Source organism: Epargyreus clarus, unplaced genomic scaffold, assembly GCF_041222505.1.
Source record: "Epargyreus clarus isolate Ecla_fem2 unplaced genomic scaffold, WU_Ecla_fem_2.2 ptg000036l, whole genome shotgun sequence".
NCBI lineage: Eukaryota > Metazoa > Arthropoda > Insecta > Lepidoptera > Hesperiidae > Epargyreus > Epargyreus clarus.
This window is the reverse complement of record NW_027332241.1, coordinates 1,791,894-1,808,086: the sequence shown is the minus strand read 5'-3', so window position 1 is coordinate 1,808,086 and position 16,193 is coordinate 1,791,894. Positions and strand designations below refer to the sequence as shown.

At 36.5% G+C, this 16,193-nt stretch overlaps 1 protein-coding gene across 1 annotated transcript in view; it reads left to right on the top strand.

Annotated features, from left to right (window-relative positions):
- Positions 1–9,135, top strand: part of Wdr62 (WD repeat domain 62) — a 169,413-nt gene extending 160,278 nt beyond the window's left edge. Inside the window, exons 30-36 of the mRNA XM_073092575.1 lie at positions 2,097–2,230; positions 2,711–2,852; positions 4,250–4,360; positions 5,114–5,224; positions 5,848–5,964; positions 6,546–6,689; positions 8,437–9,135. Of these exons, the coding sequence (XP_072948676.1) occupies positions 2,097–2,230; positions 2,711–2,852; positions 4,250–4,360; positions 5,114–5,224; positions 5,848–5,964; positions 6,546–6,689; positions 8,437–8,579 (902 nt within the window). The 3' untranslated portion in view covers positions 8,580–9,135. The remainder of the gene's footprint in view (positions 1–2,096; positions 2,231–2,710; positions 2,853–4,249; positions 4,361–5,113; positions 5,225–5,847; positions 5,965–6,545; positions 6,690–8,436) is intronic.
- The last annotated feature ends 7,058 nt before the right edge of the window (positions 9,136–16,193 follow it).

Genomic DNA, 16,193 nt, shown 5'->3' with positions numbered 1-16,193 from the left:
TGAAAGCGAAAATATAAGGAGGTAATAAGTAAAATTGGTGGTATGAATTAACGGCAGTTTCTAATTTGGTGGTGGTTGAGTATGTTGGGGTGGCTTATGAACTAAGGGGCTAATGGACACTTGATCCTATTATATATACTTGGTTGTAATCCTAATTACAGTAGTAGGCCCACTAGCAGGCCCGGAACCCTCCATATAACTGTGGGAGGTTTAGAGCGTAGTCCACCACGCTTATAATACGAATACTTACAAACTTGATAATGTCAAGTTTATTTTATAGATTTTGTTACTTAAACTTTCTATGTTAATCAAACATAGGTAGTTTGGTGTAAATTGAATTAGTTGAGATATCTAGGGTTGGGTTTATAGTCAACAATAAAAAGTAACTTTAGATAACTAATGAACGCACCAACGTATAAAAAAATGGGGGTAGTTCAAGAAATCTACGTATCTTTCTCTGGTTGAGGGTAGAACTAAAATAATAATACTATTACTATTCACTCTATAATCAAAATCAATTCTTATCACAGTTTAAATAAAATTTTCTTATGTGGGTTTATTAATATGATTCACAAATTCCCACTAGCAATAATCGATCTATCTAATTGCCTACCAAAGATTATAATTCGAATCTTTAGTAAGCGGAAATCTCAAATTAGAAATTTGATAGGCGAAAAGACAGTTAGATTATTAATAATGGATCTTAAACTATCTCTATTTCCACCTTTAAAAACTTCACATATTGTAAAATATTGTAATTTTCATCTTAACTAACACCGGTGTCTTCGCTACCCATTTTTAGTTTCCTGGATATATTAGTTAGTTACTTTTTTAACTAACTAACTTTTCTAACTAATTTGTGCATGTTTTGTGGCATTTTGTGTGGATGCATGGCATTGTGAGAATCTAAAACATTCTTATTAGCTTTTGTATATTTTACTAACAATTTTTATGTTATATTTTAACTTAATTTGTTTAATATATGTTTTTCAATTTAAGTTAGTACTACGATAGATTATTTCAGTATTAATTTAGGTCTTTAGCGAAACGATTCATCAGCGTGTACGCAGCGTTAACGTCGCGTGCACGCAACGGTTCCGCTGCGTACACGTTATGTCGCTAGAAAAACGTTGGTAAACCGCGATTGTCATAATTCGAGATATTATGTGATTTTTACGTTCACCTGCTTTTAAAACAATCTTATTTATAGATAATTAATTTTATATGTTTCTAGGTTGTCTATTAAAATAAAATATGTATTTCACAAAATAGAATGTAGAACGTAATGTAAAACATATGGATATAAGAATATTATAATAATAATAGCAAGGTTCTAATCCCAAGCACGCATCTCTGAGTTTAGAGTTATGTGCATATTAGAAATTTATTATGACTTGCTTTAACTGTGAAGTCTACCAAGACGCGCTTGGCCAGCGCGGTGGACTATGGCCTAATCCTTCTCATTATGAGAGGAGACCCGTGCCCAGCAGTAATGCGTTGACGACAAAATTAAATGAGTATCTGCTTATGTCTGCCACTATTTTATAAATTGATATCTGAAAGTAACGTTTTGTTAGTTTGGGTAGGTAAAAACAGGTGGACGTAAAAACCATACAGATCTCAGCCTATCATAAACTCCTTACACAACACAAAGCATATGCAACATTTAGTCTCATTCATATTAGCAGCTATTTACGAAAATAAACTATAGTATAAATTACTTTTGATTGCTTTTCATACATTTGCTAGTAGTCTTGCAATCATGCTACAAGTAAATTCAAAAGTATACATTAAACATACATAAATACACATAGTAAAAGGTATCCCCTAAGGGGCCGCTTTACCAAATATTATTGGGAAATTAATAGAAATCTATTTAGAAATCTCTCAATTGTCATTAATTTTGTAATATTATGTATTGGTGTCTTTAGAATAATAATATTTAAATTAAATACTAGCTCATAACACCACACAATTATAAAATTTTCATTTTAGTAAAACATTGATAATAAATTTTATTTACTACACAAAATAAACTAAATTTGAGATATTTTACTGACAAATACGCTAACATGACTCTACTAAAACCGACACAGGTTCATCGAAACCTGCTCAGCCGTCGAGCGCGAACGCGAGCAAGTCGCCGAGCGGGTTCGTGCGGCCGGCGCCGCGGTATAACAACAAGTCGAATATGACGAGGAGTTCCAGTGTGGGTGTATTGAACAATCAGGTATGGCATTTATATATACGATACTTTAAAATTAAAAGAAAAAATAACTACTAATTGCTTATATTTTATAAGTTTACTGGAAGTTTTGGTTTAGGTTATTTGTGGAGTAAAATATTGAATGAGATGAAAAAGAGATGGAAATTGAAAGAAATAAAGAATACCGACGTTGGGAAGAACTTTATTTTAGAGTAAGACCTAATTAGAAAGGGCTACCCTTTCCCTTTAGACATGAAGATATTAGAGCTATTTGTCATTGGTCATATTGAGCCTAAATTCTATAAGTCAACATAACAAAATAATTTGTTGTTATTAAAAGGGTTTTGTTAGTCTCAATAATTTCTACTTCCCTACGCCCGTCTTTAACTATGACAGACATAATATAATATGAAAGATGTGTCCTAAAAAAGTATTAGTCTAGTCACTATTCTATCACTTGCACTATTACATATCCATGTATTTTATATACTTTTTCGTTTTCAGAGCGATTCCGAGTCGGACCCCCAACCGTCCCGGCAACAACCCCCCAGGCCCCAGGGGATCATGCGGCCGACCATCAGCTCCATGAACAAAGCAGCTGCTAACTCCGCGAGGCGAAGAGGTCTCGCCAATGCGTATAGTACAGGTGATTTGATTTGTTTACTGGCCCCTTAGGGTGCAAGTCGACCATATAGGTTTTAAATTATTCGGCTTCGGTTTATTTCAATTATTGGTAGTTTTGATTCGAATATAGGTAAAGTCCGCGCCAAACTTCTAGTCCGCTCTGAAGTTGTTGCGCGCAGGTTTAGTTAGCATATACTCTGTAACGTAAGGGTACACTAACTGCGTCCCCGCGGTCGGGCGGTCGCGCTGTCCTCGTCCTGCTGGTATCTACATTTGCTGTTGCGACGCGACTTATCTCTGTATTCACAGCGGACTAGAAGTTTGGCGCGGACTATAATTGAGGTATTATTTATATATTGGTACCTCAGGGCGTCAGGGCACATAATAATAATTTGGAATAAATATATCATACCCTCAGGGGACATTAACCATTTAGAATTAATAATTCAGACAATTAAACATATTATTGGATATTATATGTGATTTCTTTTTTGGTGAAATTTAATTGAACTAAACCAATTAATGACACATGCGCGCTTTAATAATGCATAGAATAGTTTAAGTTTTAAAAACTGAAGACCTTAACCTTAAGTGCATTTAGTACAAAATAGCCGTCTACCGGTCATCTTATAATATATTAATTTCACATTGAGTCTTTCACAGTAGAACGCTTGAATAACTTCACGAAATTCAACGGAAAAATATTACAAATCTGACATGAGTTGAATTTTTTTTGTGATAAATATAGAGAAGAGTTTATTGTGAGCGAACATGATTGTTGTCCGCGTGATGGTGGCCAGTGATGTTAGTGGTACATCTGTATTCATACATCTGTATGAGTCAGAGAGTACTGATTACAAATAAGTATGGTAAATCACAGATGCCTTGATACGTATTATTTAAGCAATTGATGCTCTGTTGCTATTGTGGCGACCTCCCGCTACTCGTCAAGAGATGGCGCCACGAGTATTCTGAATCACGCTATCGAAGTTTTCTAAATATCTGGCATATATACAAGTTCCGAACTGAGACTGTCGGAGCACGGCCGCTCCCCGGGCATGATCACCTAGCCCGGCGGGAGATTTCCCTTTGCCAAACTATTATAAACCGGTTTATACTATACACATACATAGCTATTATTAAGACAAAATACATAAGATACATATATGTATGTATATCGAAGGATAGTCCCTCATGAAGAATTCATTCAACTAGCCAATGATTTTTTGATATACATAGGCCTAGGGAGGCACTTAAAAATTGTCAGTTACAATACCTTACAAATTACCATAAGATCGAGAGAGATACTCAACTAACCACTAGCGAAAGTAGCCTCTAACGACCCACAAATGGCTTACGACCCCCCCACGACTCACGACCCCCTACACACGACCCCCTAACCCGCTCGCACGCCGACAGCCAACGTGGCGGCCCGCTCGGAGTCCAGCTCGGAGGCGGACGAGCGGGGCGCGGAGACGCCGCAGCCGAGACCGCGGGCCGCGTCCGCGGACCGCACGCCACGGAGATTGGGTAATGTGACACGATACGATTATGTATAGATTTAAAAAAAAAGTCATTATAGTAAAGATATTTTGCAAAAAAGTAGTTAGGAGTACTAATACTATAACTCGTTGTAATATATTACGAGACCACAGAGATTGGGTAATGTGTCACGATATAATTGGGAATATGCTTGAATTTAATGGATTAATAATATATAACATATTTGTAGTACGTATCTTGACTTAATTAGTATGTTTTAAATTGATATCGATGTATTCAATCGAAACTTATTACAACTTAAAGTTAGATGTATTTTTCTACTCGTCCTGCAGAGCGAAAAATTTAAGTTTACCGGAGTTCTTGATAGATGGCGTTGTACAATTCAAATAAATCTTATTTTAAAATAATGTTAATTTAAAATAATAATCAAAATGTTCGATACTGCTATTAAACAAATTTCCCCAACATATAAGCATATGGCTACTAACTAGCTGGCCCGGCAAACGTGTTGCCATATTAATAAAAAAATGTTAAGGGTGACTATCACTTAGGGGTATGAAAAATTAATAGTACCCCATTCTCAGGCCTGAATATGCATATAAAATTTGGTGAAAATCAGTAAATCCGTTTCGGAGGAGTACGATAAGTAACATTGTGACACGAGAATTTTATATATAAGATATAATTATGTAATGATGAGAGATGAGGTCTAGTAGGGCTTTGGAGATGTTACAAAGCCCTCCCCTCACCCCCTCCCCTATTAAACTATATCATCCCCAGGTCGTAGTGGCAGCGAGCGGGATCTCTCAGCGAAGGCTCGTGAAGTGACCGCTCGTCTCGCTACCAACGCTAGGCCGAGGAAGCAGGAGACTTCGCCCGCTGATCCTAACTGTACGTACTGAATAGGTGGCCACCGTTATTAATATATAGGCATCAATAATCAATAATGGTAATATAATATCAGAGTAGCAGACGAGCATGCAGTCTACCATGGTAAGTCCCCTCTTCCGTATGGACATCAGTAATCAACCCTAGATAGTATATTCCTACCTGAGGTGGGCCACAGATGCACCACTACCCCTGAAGACTAAGTTTGAACATCGCGGCTAGGTATGTCGCGCTTTGTCCCTGTAGTTCCGGGACTACAATAGGGCTACGGTATCCCTTGCCTGTCGTAAGAGGCGACTAAAAGGGGCTTCCGGGGTTGCGGGCGGCAAGAGTGGAAGCTCAAACCGTCCAGTATACTACCCCGGGAAGGACGGCGGTGTGTGTGGCCGCATACCGTGGTAAACACTAGGTGTGCGAGAGGAACGTAATCTGCTCCCCCAGGGCAGAGCCCGATAGGGGAGCATCACGCTCGGAGGACTCCGGTTGTATTCCATCGGAGATCCTGGAGTTCTCCACCAAGCGCTGAAGGTTTCCCCCTCGTAAACAAAAAAAAGGTCTAAGTGGACTACATGTTTGCTAATCGTATATTATATATATAAAAAAATCAAAAAATCATCTTCCTTCAGTGTCGTCGTCCCAGCTGTGCTCAGCGCTGACGGAGCAGCTGATGAGGACCGCCGGCAAGGTGGTGCAGCTGTACCGCACCCTGCAGCGGGAGCCCAACGCCGCGGCGGACATCAGCGGTGAGTGAACACGCACACACACACGCACACACACACACACGCACACGCACACACACGCACACACACGCACACACACACACACACACACACACACACACACACACACGTTGAAATTGACACGTACGGACAAACATGTCAACATGCACGCACACACACAAGCATACACACACTTCGATACGAATGGTCAAATATATAAGCGTACAAATAAGTAAACACATTACTAAGTAGGTTTCACCGAAAACCCTTGCGGGTATTTATTTTATAGTAGTGCGCTACACATATTGGCACACAATCACACACACACACACACTTACACGCACACACAAGCACGCCAAGAAATATAGTAACGTACGATCAGAAATACAAATTGTAGACACGGTCACGTCATAGTATTAATGTGTATACAAGTTTGTAAAAACAAAAAACATATATACACTACGATTTACGTTACGTATCTCAGACGAGGCGTACTGTAATCTGACTAAATATCGTTTTACCAAATTATTTTTTATGTCGTGGAAGGTACCACCCCTACGACAAAATACTATGATAATATAATAGACATGTCATACCCTATCCAGGACTCGAAGCGGCGATCCTCGAGACGCAGAAGGTGCTCCGGTCGGCGGCGGTGCGGTCCGCGAACGGCGAGCACGCGCTGAGCAGCCTGTCCTCCACCGACGGGGACGGGGCAAGGCCGAAGCTGGACCAGCTCGCGGCCAGAGGTGGGTGGCCACCCATTGGTTTTGGTCTCGGAGTGGGATGTATTAGCCCGTGAACCTGGCTAACCCAACCCTGGCTAAACTGTGCTTGGATTGAGATTTTTATAGCACTGTGGAGGGTAATGTTTGTAACATTACCCTCCGCACTTTTATGAAAATCTCAAACCGAACACACAGGACTTAGCTGGGTCTACGGCCTAATTTCTTCCACTCTAAGACGCTATTGTGGAGGGTAATGTTCGAAACTTTACCCTCCGCAGTGAGAGGGATTAAACCGTAGATCTGGCTAAAAGTTCGGTGTGTTCGGTTCCAAATTTTTATCACACTGCTGAGGGTAATGTTTCAAACATTATCCTCCATTTTAGGGCGTTAATTTGTGTGCACGTGTATATCTAGGTAAGTGTGTGTGTGTTTTAAATATTACCCACCATGTTTGTATGTATGTGTGTATATGTAGTTATATGTGTGTACGTGCGTAGTCTGGACGATCTCATGGCTCAAGGTGAGTTAGAGGACTTCAAACATTACCCTCCTCAATCTTGTATAAAAACAGGTAGGTTAGTGTAGGTTAGGTTAGAAGGTGCTCCGGTCGGCGGCGGTGCGGTCCGCGAACTAGGAGCACGCGCTGAGCAGCCTGTTCTCCACCGACGGGGACGGCGCGCGACCGAAGCTGGACCAGCTCGCGGCCAGAGGTGGGTGGCCACCCATTGGTGTTGGTCTCGGAGTAGGAGGGATTAGCCCGTGGACTTAGAGAACCCAGTCCTGTGTGTTTGGATTGAGATTTTTATCATACAGTGGAGGGTAATGTTTTGAACATTACTCTCCGCAATGTGAGTCTCAGAGTGGAAGGGATTAGGCCGTAGACTTGGACAAGTGCAGTTCGGTGAGTTCGGTTTGAGATCTTTAAAACATTACCCACCGCAGCGAGTCTCAGAGTGGGAGGGATTAGGTCGTTAACCTGTAGAATCCAGTTCTGTGTGTTCGGTTTGAGATTTTTTTATCATACTGTGGAGTGTAATGTTTTAAACATTACCCTCCGCTGTATGTCTGAGTGGAAGGAATTAGGCCATAGACCTGGACAAATGTAGGTCTGTGGGTTCGGTTTGTGATATTTATTAGACGACAGAGGGTAATGTTTTTCGGTCTCGAAGTTGGAGGGAGTAAGTCGTTGACATGGACAACCCAGTTCTGTGTTTGGTTTGAGATTTTTATTAGACAGCGGAGGGTAATGATTTTTGGTCTCGGAGTAGAAGGGGTTAAGCCGTATACCTGGACAAGTGCATTTATGTACACTTTCCATAGGTTTGAGGATTTTTACCACACAACGGAAGGAAATGTTCTTTGAGCGTTTATCATTATATTATGTATGTATTTTTGCCTGTACGTATCTATATGCACATAAGCTCTATTATGTGTACTAATTCCCTGAGCGCTATGATATGGCAATCTTCAAGAGGGGTGTAAAAAGAGCTCTCCTCCAATGCCGGCGATGCATTGGCGACTCCTCTGGTGTTGCAAATGTCCATAGGCAACGGTAACTGTTTTCCACCAGGTAGCCCGTCTGCCTTATCGTTAGGTATAAATATAAAAAAAAATGTTATAAGCTCTATATGTGCATATAACATTAAAAAATCAGACAATACATGTCTGAGATCCGAACTTCGGACCCCGCAATTCAGAAGCCGAGTGCAAACACTACGACCATTTTAAAAATTAAACTTTTTTAACATTTTTTAAATTTATTTTTCAGAATCCACATCAGGCACGAACCCAGCGATGTCGCTAATAGAACAATACTCAGATATACTCCTGAACATGATGCAAAGTAAAATGGTGAACAAGTTCTCGCCGCAGAGCCTGCCGCCGGAGCCTACCGACAACGCCGACAGCTAGTAGTGTCGGCTAGTGTCGCCGGTGTCGCCAGTGTCGGGTGAGAGTGTCGCCGGTGTGAATGACGTTTTGTAGAGAAGTATTGAAGTGTCAACGGTGTTGTGGATATGACGATGTCTAGGAAAATTTCGAAGTGTCGTAAGAAGTGTCTAAATATGTGTCGCCGGTGTCAGTAATTAAGAGAAATTTCGAAGTGTCGCCGGTGTCGAGTGTCGAGTAACAGTGTCAGCGGTGTCGACGAAAAGACTTTAGAGAAATATCGAAAAAAGTGTCTGAAGAAGTCGTGTCTACAGAAGTGTCACCGGTGTCTAGAGAAGTGTCGCGAAGTGTCGCCGGTGTCGTGACCTAAGGGTGTGTTGTGTTTTAAAGAAACAACTATTAATAATGAATAATTATGCAAAGGATATATAAAGGTATGCAGGTATTTGTTATTTAAATGAATGTGTGAAATATAAAATGAATAATGTAATCAAATTTCAATAATTGACTTTGTAATGGACTTAATATAACTAAAAATATGTGAAGAAATTACATAAGAGAAATCTGATTGCCTAAAAGATGTAAAACTAAAAGAATAAAATTGATAAAATTTCAGAGAGTCAATTTGAGGTCTCAAAAAAAACCAAAATCCAGAACAATCGGGGAAACAGCACATAATTCTTCCATTTGAGTCTATTTGGCACCATACCTATCTGCAACGCAATAGATTCCGGGTTCGATCCCCGGCCGTACAGATAGGATGAATTTAGATTTATGTCGCCATTGTAGCACTTTTACCGTTTTTGTAGTTCTTTTAGTTCTGACATATTTAAGTATAAGTACAGACCCAAAGTCCATTATGAGGTCAATTATTTCGTTGCAAATGAAATGTCTAAGGGCCCAGATATTCTACTTTTTGTATCGGTGATCGACGGTTTAGCTGCGTTTCGCAAGCGATACGGGGCGATCAAACGTTACACAAAAACAACGAAATAAAACGCGGCCGTCTCGGTCGGAGGGTCCGGGGTTCGAGTCCCAGACATTCAACTGTGATTTGCAAGTTATGTGTGTGTTAGAAATTAATTATCACTTATTTAAACGGTGAAGGAAAACATCGTAAAGAAACTTGCATATATGAAATTTATAAAAATAAAGTTTACAAGGGTGTGTGCAGTCTATCAATACGCACTTGTCCAGCGCGGTGGACTATGGCTTAATCCTTCTCATTCTGAGAGGAGACCCGTGCCCAGCAGTGGGACAATAATGCAACGCTATAAACGCATAAACGCGTAGCCTGGTCGCATAATTGTGATCATGTATTATACATTACAGTACCTAATGTTACAATAAATAACGTTACAGTTACAGTAATGTTACATTATGTTACATTTTTAGTCAAAAGCAAAAATGCTTCAATCAAAAAATACCTAATTTCTTTTTTTTGTAAATTCTTACTGCAATTTAGAAGACTTTGTTAAAATTATTTTCTAAGAACATTTTACTTTGAATTTTGAAGATAGAACCACCACCGACACACCTATTTCTGTTATAACAGCAGTGTTAAGCACTGCTGTGTTCTGGTTTGAAGTGTGGTAAAAGACATACTTTTCCGAGGCGTTCCAGCTTAGTCCTATGGTAGCGGCGCATCTGTGGCCGACCTCGGGTAGGAATCTAATCCTATCTGGGGTTGATTACAGATGTCCATGGGCGGCATTAGCCACTTACCATCAGGTGGACTGCATGCTCGTCTGCGACTCTTATATTAACAAAAAAATTTTGTGTTGCAAATTTGGCGAATGTAATTCGAAAATGGTATTTTTTAATCGAAGTGTTATTGCTTTTGAATTCCCTAACTTATGAATATTTTAATATCAACTATTGTACAAGAAATCTATATTGGAATACTGTAATAATATCTGTTTGTGAAGTATATATCTTATCAATCCTTATCAAAACTTTAAACACTACATCTTATAGAAACATCATAATTTTGAAGTTTTAAAAAAAATATTTAATATTTAGTCAATTGATATAAATTTTTAATAAATTCATTAAATTTGTCTTAAAAGAATGACATTATAGTAATTTTTTTGACAATATTTCAAAAGTTAGAATTTAAAACATTTTTATACAAATATACGTATTTTGTTATGTTCACACGATTTACAACACCAAACCGTTTGCTTTGATCGAAAGCTATGTTACAAGCTTACACAAATCAAGACAAACACCTTATCCACACGTTTGCATTTGCGACTGTTTGTGGCGTGGTGAGCGTGTGGACGATTAATAAATGGTAAAGTTTGTTTATTTGTCAACTTTGTGTAACATACGCTTAATAGATAAATGAAAGAGATTTTTAATTACTTTATAATAATAATTAAATAAAAATCATGGATTTGAAAATAATTTCACATAATGATTTGAAAAAAGTACCTTATATTAAACTTTAATGAGTAATTTTCAAAATATTATATTTATTATTTATATACAATAACAATATATTACGACCCGCGTGGCGGAGCGTTCACCGGTCTGACGCGCAAATGGACCCGGGTTCGATCCCCGGCCAGACAGATATCTAAATGATGAATTTAGATTTCTGTTTCTGGGTCTGGGTGTTTGTGTATTTGTCTATGTGTGTGTCCATGGCACCCACGACACAGGGAATCCTAGTGTGGGGCTGTGAGTGTAGAAAGCGTTTATTTATATTTATATTATCTGTGGAATTTGTCAAAAATTATCAATTAATACTGGAATTGAAGATATAGCTTGCTGAGGAGTTATTTTGAAAAATAATTTAGTGTCAAGTTTTTTGAATTACTAATATAATCAATAAATAATATTATATCGAATAAACATATATCTTTTTAGGAGATATTAGTTAATTCTTATTATTATGTTCTACTATTTTATAATATTCCGTTCTGTTTTTCATTTTATCAATATTACTTTTTTTTTTCAAAAAAAAAAATATTGTCAGAAATTTTCCTTTCATATATTGACATTTATCTATAATAGACAGAAAAAGAAATTTTCTTTTTTTCGTCATTTTATCTTTTATTCTAAATAGATTATTTCGAAATAGCTCGCAAAAGTAAGAAAAAAAGACATTAATAAAATAAGTGATTCTACTGCCATCTTAGAAATGTCAAAAATTTGGAAATGCATTTAAGTATGTCATTCCATGCATTGCATATGCTATGCGAATAATAAAGACTACTTATTGTTATACTAAATCAATGTGGATTGAATTCTATCTATCGGTTGTGACGGATTGAATTATAAACGTAACACGGAAGCGTCGTATTTTGTTGATCTTATGAACAAAAGTTGATCTTATGTATGCCTCCTCCAAATAAAATCATTGGTTATCAATACTCGATCTATCCAAAATTTTAACAAAGGATCGAAAATTGATAATTTCTAGTATAAAGTCAAATGTCGATAGGTAAATCATTGGATGGATTGATTATTGATAATGGATTTAAAAGGCATTTTTACCTATAATCCTATTGTACACTGTAAATAGTAAAATTGTATAAATACTTGCATTATATACAGTAATATAGTGTCATAATATATACAGAGACTTCGCAACTCGACGTATGAAAGATGTAAAAAACTTTAATAGCGTGATTCAGGCGACAAGTGGCGCCATCTTGACGAGTTGCGGGAAGTCGACGCATATGTAATTTTTGTAATGTGATCGATTTTGGGGTGGTACTTGTGTTTTGGCATTTTTTTTTAAATTTTGTAGTGAAAATAGGGGTGTAATTTGGGTGTTTTTTTAGTTAAATTAGATTTTATGGTGTATGAGCAAATTATTTTCATTTTTAAATATTTTCCTTTTATACTAAATTCTTCTGAAATTGCTCTATCAGGAAATCATAGTAAATTACATTGAAGTTATTGTAAAAACGTGCTGTTTATAATCCACGCCTATTTTTGAGTTGTATCCTATTTTGAAAAGTGATCTGGATACAACATTTTTTCATAATTTAGCGACACATTTTGTACATCTTATTTTCAAAAAACTTCGTATTTTAAGTTTAAATTACCCCCCAAACACACAACCCCTCAAAATCAATTCCTATTCAATTGTCTACTTACTTATTATATTGTAATTCGTATAATAATAATAATAACACTTAGAAATACGATGATGTAAGTGCAAATACTACGCCCTCGAGAGAAATGCATTAGACGTCGACACTGCTGCCATCTGGCGGGTACGGTGATCACACGAAGGTTTAAATCAAATCAAATCATTTTTTTTATTCAAAATAAGTTCTTTACAGTGCACTTTTTGAATGTCAATACAACTACCACCACTTCACAAGGTGTTTCGTTATGGAGAAGAAGGTAGAATCCTCTGTTACCTCCTATTTCTGTTATAACAGCAGTGTTAAGCGCTGCTGTGTTCTGGTTTGAAGGGGTAAGGGTGATATACTTTTCCGAGGCGTTCCAGCTTAGTCCTCAGGGGTGCAACTGTGGCCGACCTCAGGTAGGAATATAGTCCTATCTGGGGTTGATTGCAGATGTCTGTTCAGCAGTAGCTACTTAACATCAGGTTGACTGCTCGTCTGCTACTCCTATATTATTACACTGTGTTCACACGAATGTCTATTGCATAGGTTAATTTGGCACTTTTCAAAGTGTTTTTTTGTACATAATTTGACGTTTTTTTCACACTTCCTCATTGTAATTTTATAAGTGTTAATGTTAGAAGCAATTAACGTCCTTAAGTCAATGTTATCTTAGTTTTTAAGTATCTACGTCACAATTATCGTATTAACTGTACTATTTATAAACTTAGGTAGGCGAGCGGTTTTTTTTTAATGTACCATATATTTTTTTTCGTGTATTTTTTTTTGTAGACGTAACTGTTTGTAACAGTGTGGATGTACTCTAACAGTAACGGACGCAGTCGTGTGTGGGTGTGTTTTATTGTAATTTATAAAAATGCAAGTAATATTTTGTGGTTGATACATGGAGAAGGGATATTTAAAACGTTCTGGCTACCCTCGAAATTTTAGTAAATTGTAATTTTCTAAAGAATATGTTTCTATACCTATTGTAGATTTTTTTGGTAAAATTGTTATTTCTTTTTAATATTTAAGACATTCATTGTTTCAATTTTATTTTATTAATGTACACTACTTTCTTGACTTTTTATAATTGACAATTAAATCTGTTTTCATTTTTTTTACTTGATAATTTTGAGGGTAGTCGAATTATCGACTTTCATATTGTTTTTGAGATATTAAAATAATGGAAATGGCTGCAAATTTTTGTATTGTAACGTGAATTTGAAGACTCAGGAATAGCATGAATTTGTGTAAAAAATGTTTATAATTTGGTTAAGTTGAAGTATTATGTATATTTTTGCTCTCACCAAAGGGAGGTACGGTTAAGCAAAAAATGTAATTAATTAAGTATTAACTCCATACGTATGAGTGTTGCCAGTTTATCGTACTCTGTCATCGCATGGCAACACTGGGGTGTACCAACGGCGTGTAGATATTTTTTATTTAATGTTCAAAATTGTATTGCCATTTACAAAGAAGACTAATGTTATATTATTAATAATAATTAATTAATAAGTAAGAATTACACAATTATTATCGAAACTTTATTTTTTTGTTTTTCTTTTATTTCCTTTCTTTGACTTTTTTATTTTTATTTGCAATTTGGATTTATTTTATTTTTTATATTTTTGAATTTTTTTTATATTTTTGGAATTGATGGTAGATGAGAGAGTGGATTTGAAAAAGGAATTATTTAGTGAAAATATACGAGACGTATAATACCGGTTTTCCTTAGGGAATTCGGTTAAAAATAAAAAAAAATGTCATTAGATAATATTTACAGGAATAATATTTATACGTAGTTAACTATAAGTAATTTGAGAAGCATATTGACTATAATTTTAATTATTTTTATGTCGGTTGTCCATTACGTAAGGTTAGCGATATGCGAAAATTAATATGGGCGCTACATACTTATTAAAATGCCTAAGCTATTTTGCTTACTAAGATAAATAATCGATTAGAATACCAGGTGAAGATCATCAAAAAGTAATAGTGATTTCTTATATGCAATATAAGAGCACAATTTGTTTTTGTGTTTTTGTAATAATAATAATTCTGAGTTAAAAAGTACATAATTCGAAAATGCGAGAAACCAATTATTTTGTTTTTTGTAATGCCTGCCATGCACTACGGTGCACGGAGGTCTACCTGATCAGGCATGCTTGCGCGGTTACACCGGACTTTGTGGGAATAGATGTCTTCAATCGATATCACATAGATAAGTAAAGATTACTCACTCCTAACAAGAAAATGTACCCAGTTTTGAGAATTGAAATAGTTGCGTAAAAAAGTTTTGCCACGTCTCCGTGCTAAAATGTCCCTAAAATATTTGAAATAATTATTTATTTATTATGTAAATTGTACATTGTAATTGTAAATTAGGCAGTATTAGTTATTTATTCGTAAATTTTCTCTAAAAATGTTTTTATTTGTCAAGAATTCAAAAAAAGAACTTACTATAATAAGCCATTTGTGGCTTCATTCAATTTCAAGGCGGCGAAGTATCTTTACTAATCTATGCGAGATCATTGCAAACATAACTGAACACTGTTGGGTACACTGTAAGATCCCCATACACGCTACCTACGCGCGATTTACCTGTACAGGCCAACCTGCGCTGAACTGTTCGGTAGACCGTAGATTATGGCTTACATAACATGCCCGCCGTATGAGCGCTTTTCCTGTCGTGCATGTGTACATCCGCACGCGGCAACCATAACGCGCTTCAGTTTGACACGACAGGATGTAAGTGGTACGCGTGAGTTTCCATATACATGCACGACAGGAAAATAGCTTCTTGCCAATGAGGAAACTCGGGTCGCAGTGATGAGACAAGTATTAATACAGTTTTTTAATACACTAGTAAAGGATTTGAGATTGTATTGAAGGAATTGGAATGAGTTATATTTCTTGCTGATTTTCAATTATTTATTTCTTAAGTACATAATATACATAGTAGACATATACATATTTATATATTTTTGTATTTAAATTTAATTTGTACAGAAAACCAGGGATTTGGCCAAATTAAACTCGTCACGAAAGGCCTATCTAATTAGAGAAAAGGCTGATTATTTCTATTTATTTAGGCCTCCCTCAGCATATTTTATGCAGCTGTGGCTTCTCTTAACGAGTAGCGAAAGCCGTCGCATAGTCGTTATTAACGAATAACCAGCATCAATGAAGTCTACTAATTCAACTCCATGGACTTGTCCGGTTGCCACTTTCCACAGCATGTCTGCATTTTAGAATCTTACTGATCTATACATAGATTAGTAAAGATACTTCGCCGCCTTGAAATTGAATGAAGCCCCAAAAGGCTTATTTTAGTAAGTTCTTTTTTTTAATTCTTGACAAATAAAAACATTTTTAGAGAAAATTTACGAATAAATAACTAATTTACGTAATAATTACGTAATTTACGTAATAAATAAATAATTATTTCAAATATTTTAGGGACATTTTAGCACGGAGACGTGGCAAAACTTTTTTACGCAACTATTTCATTTCTCCAAACTGGATACATTTTCTTGTCAGGAGTCCT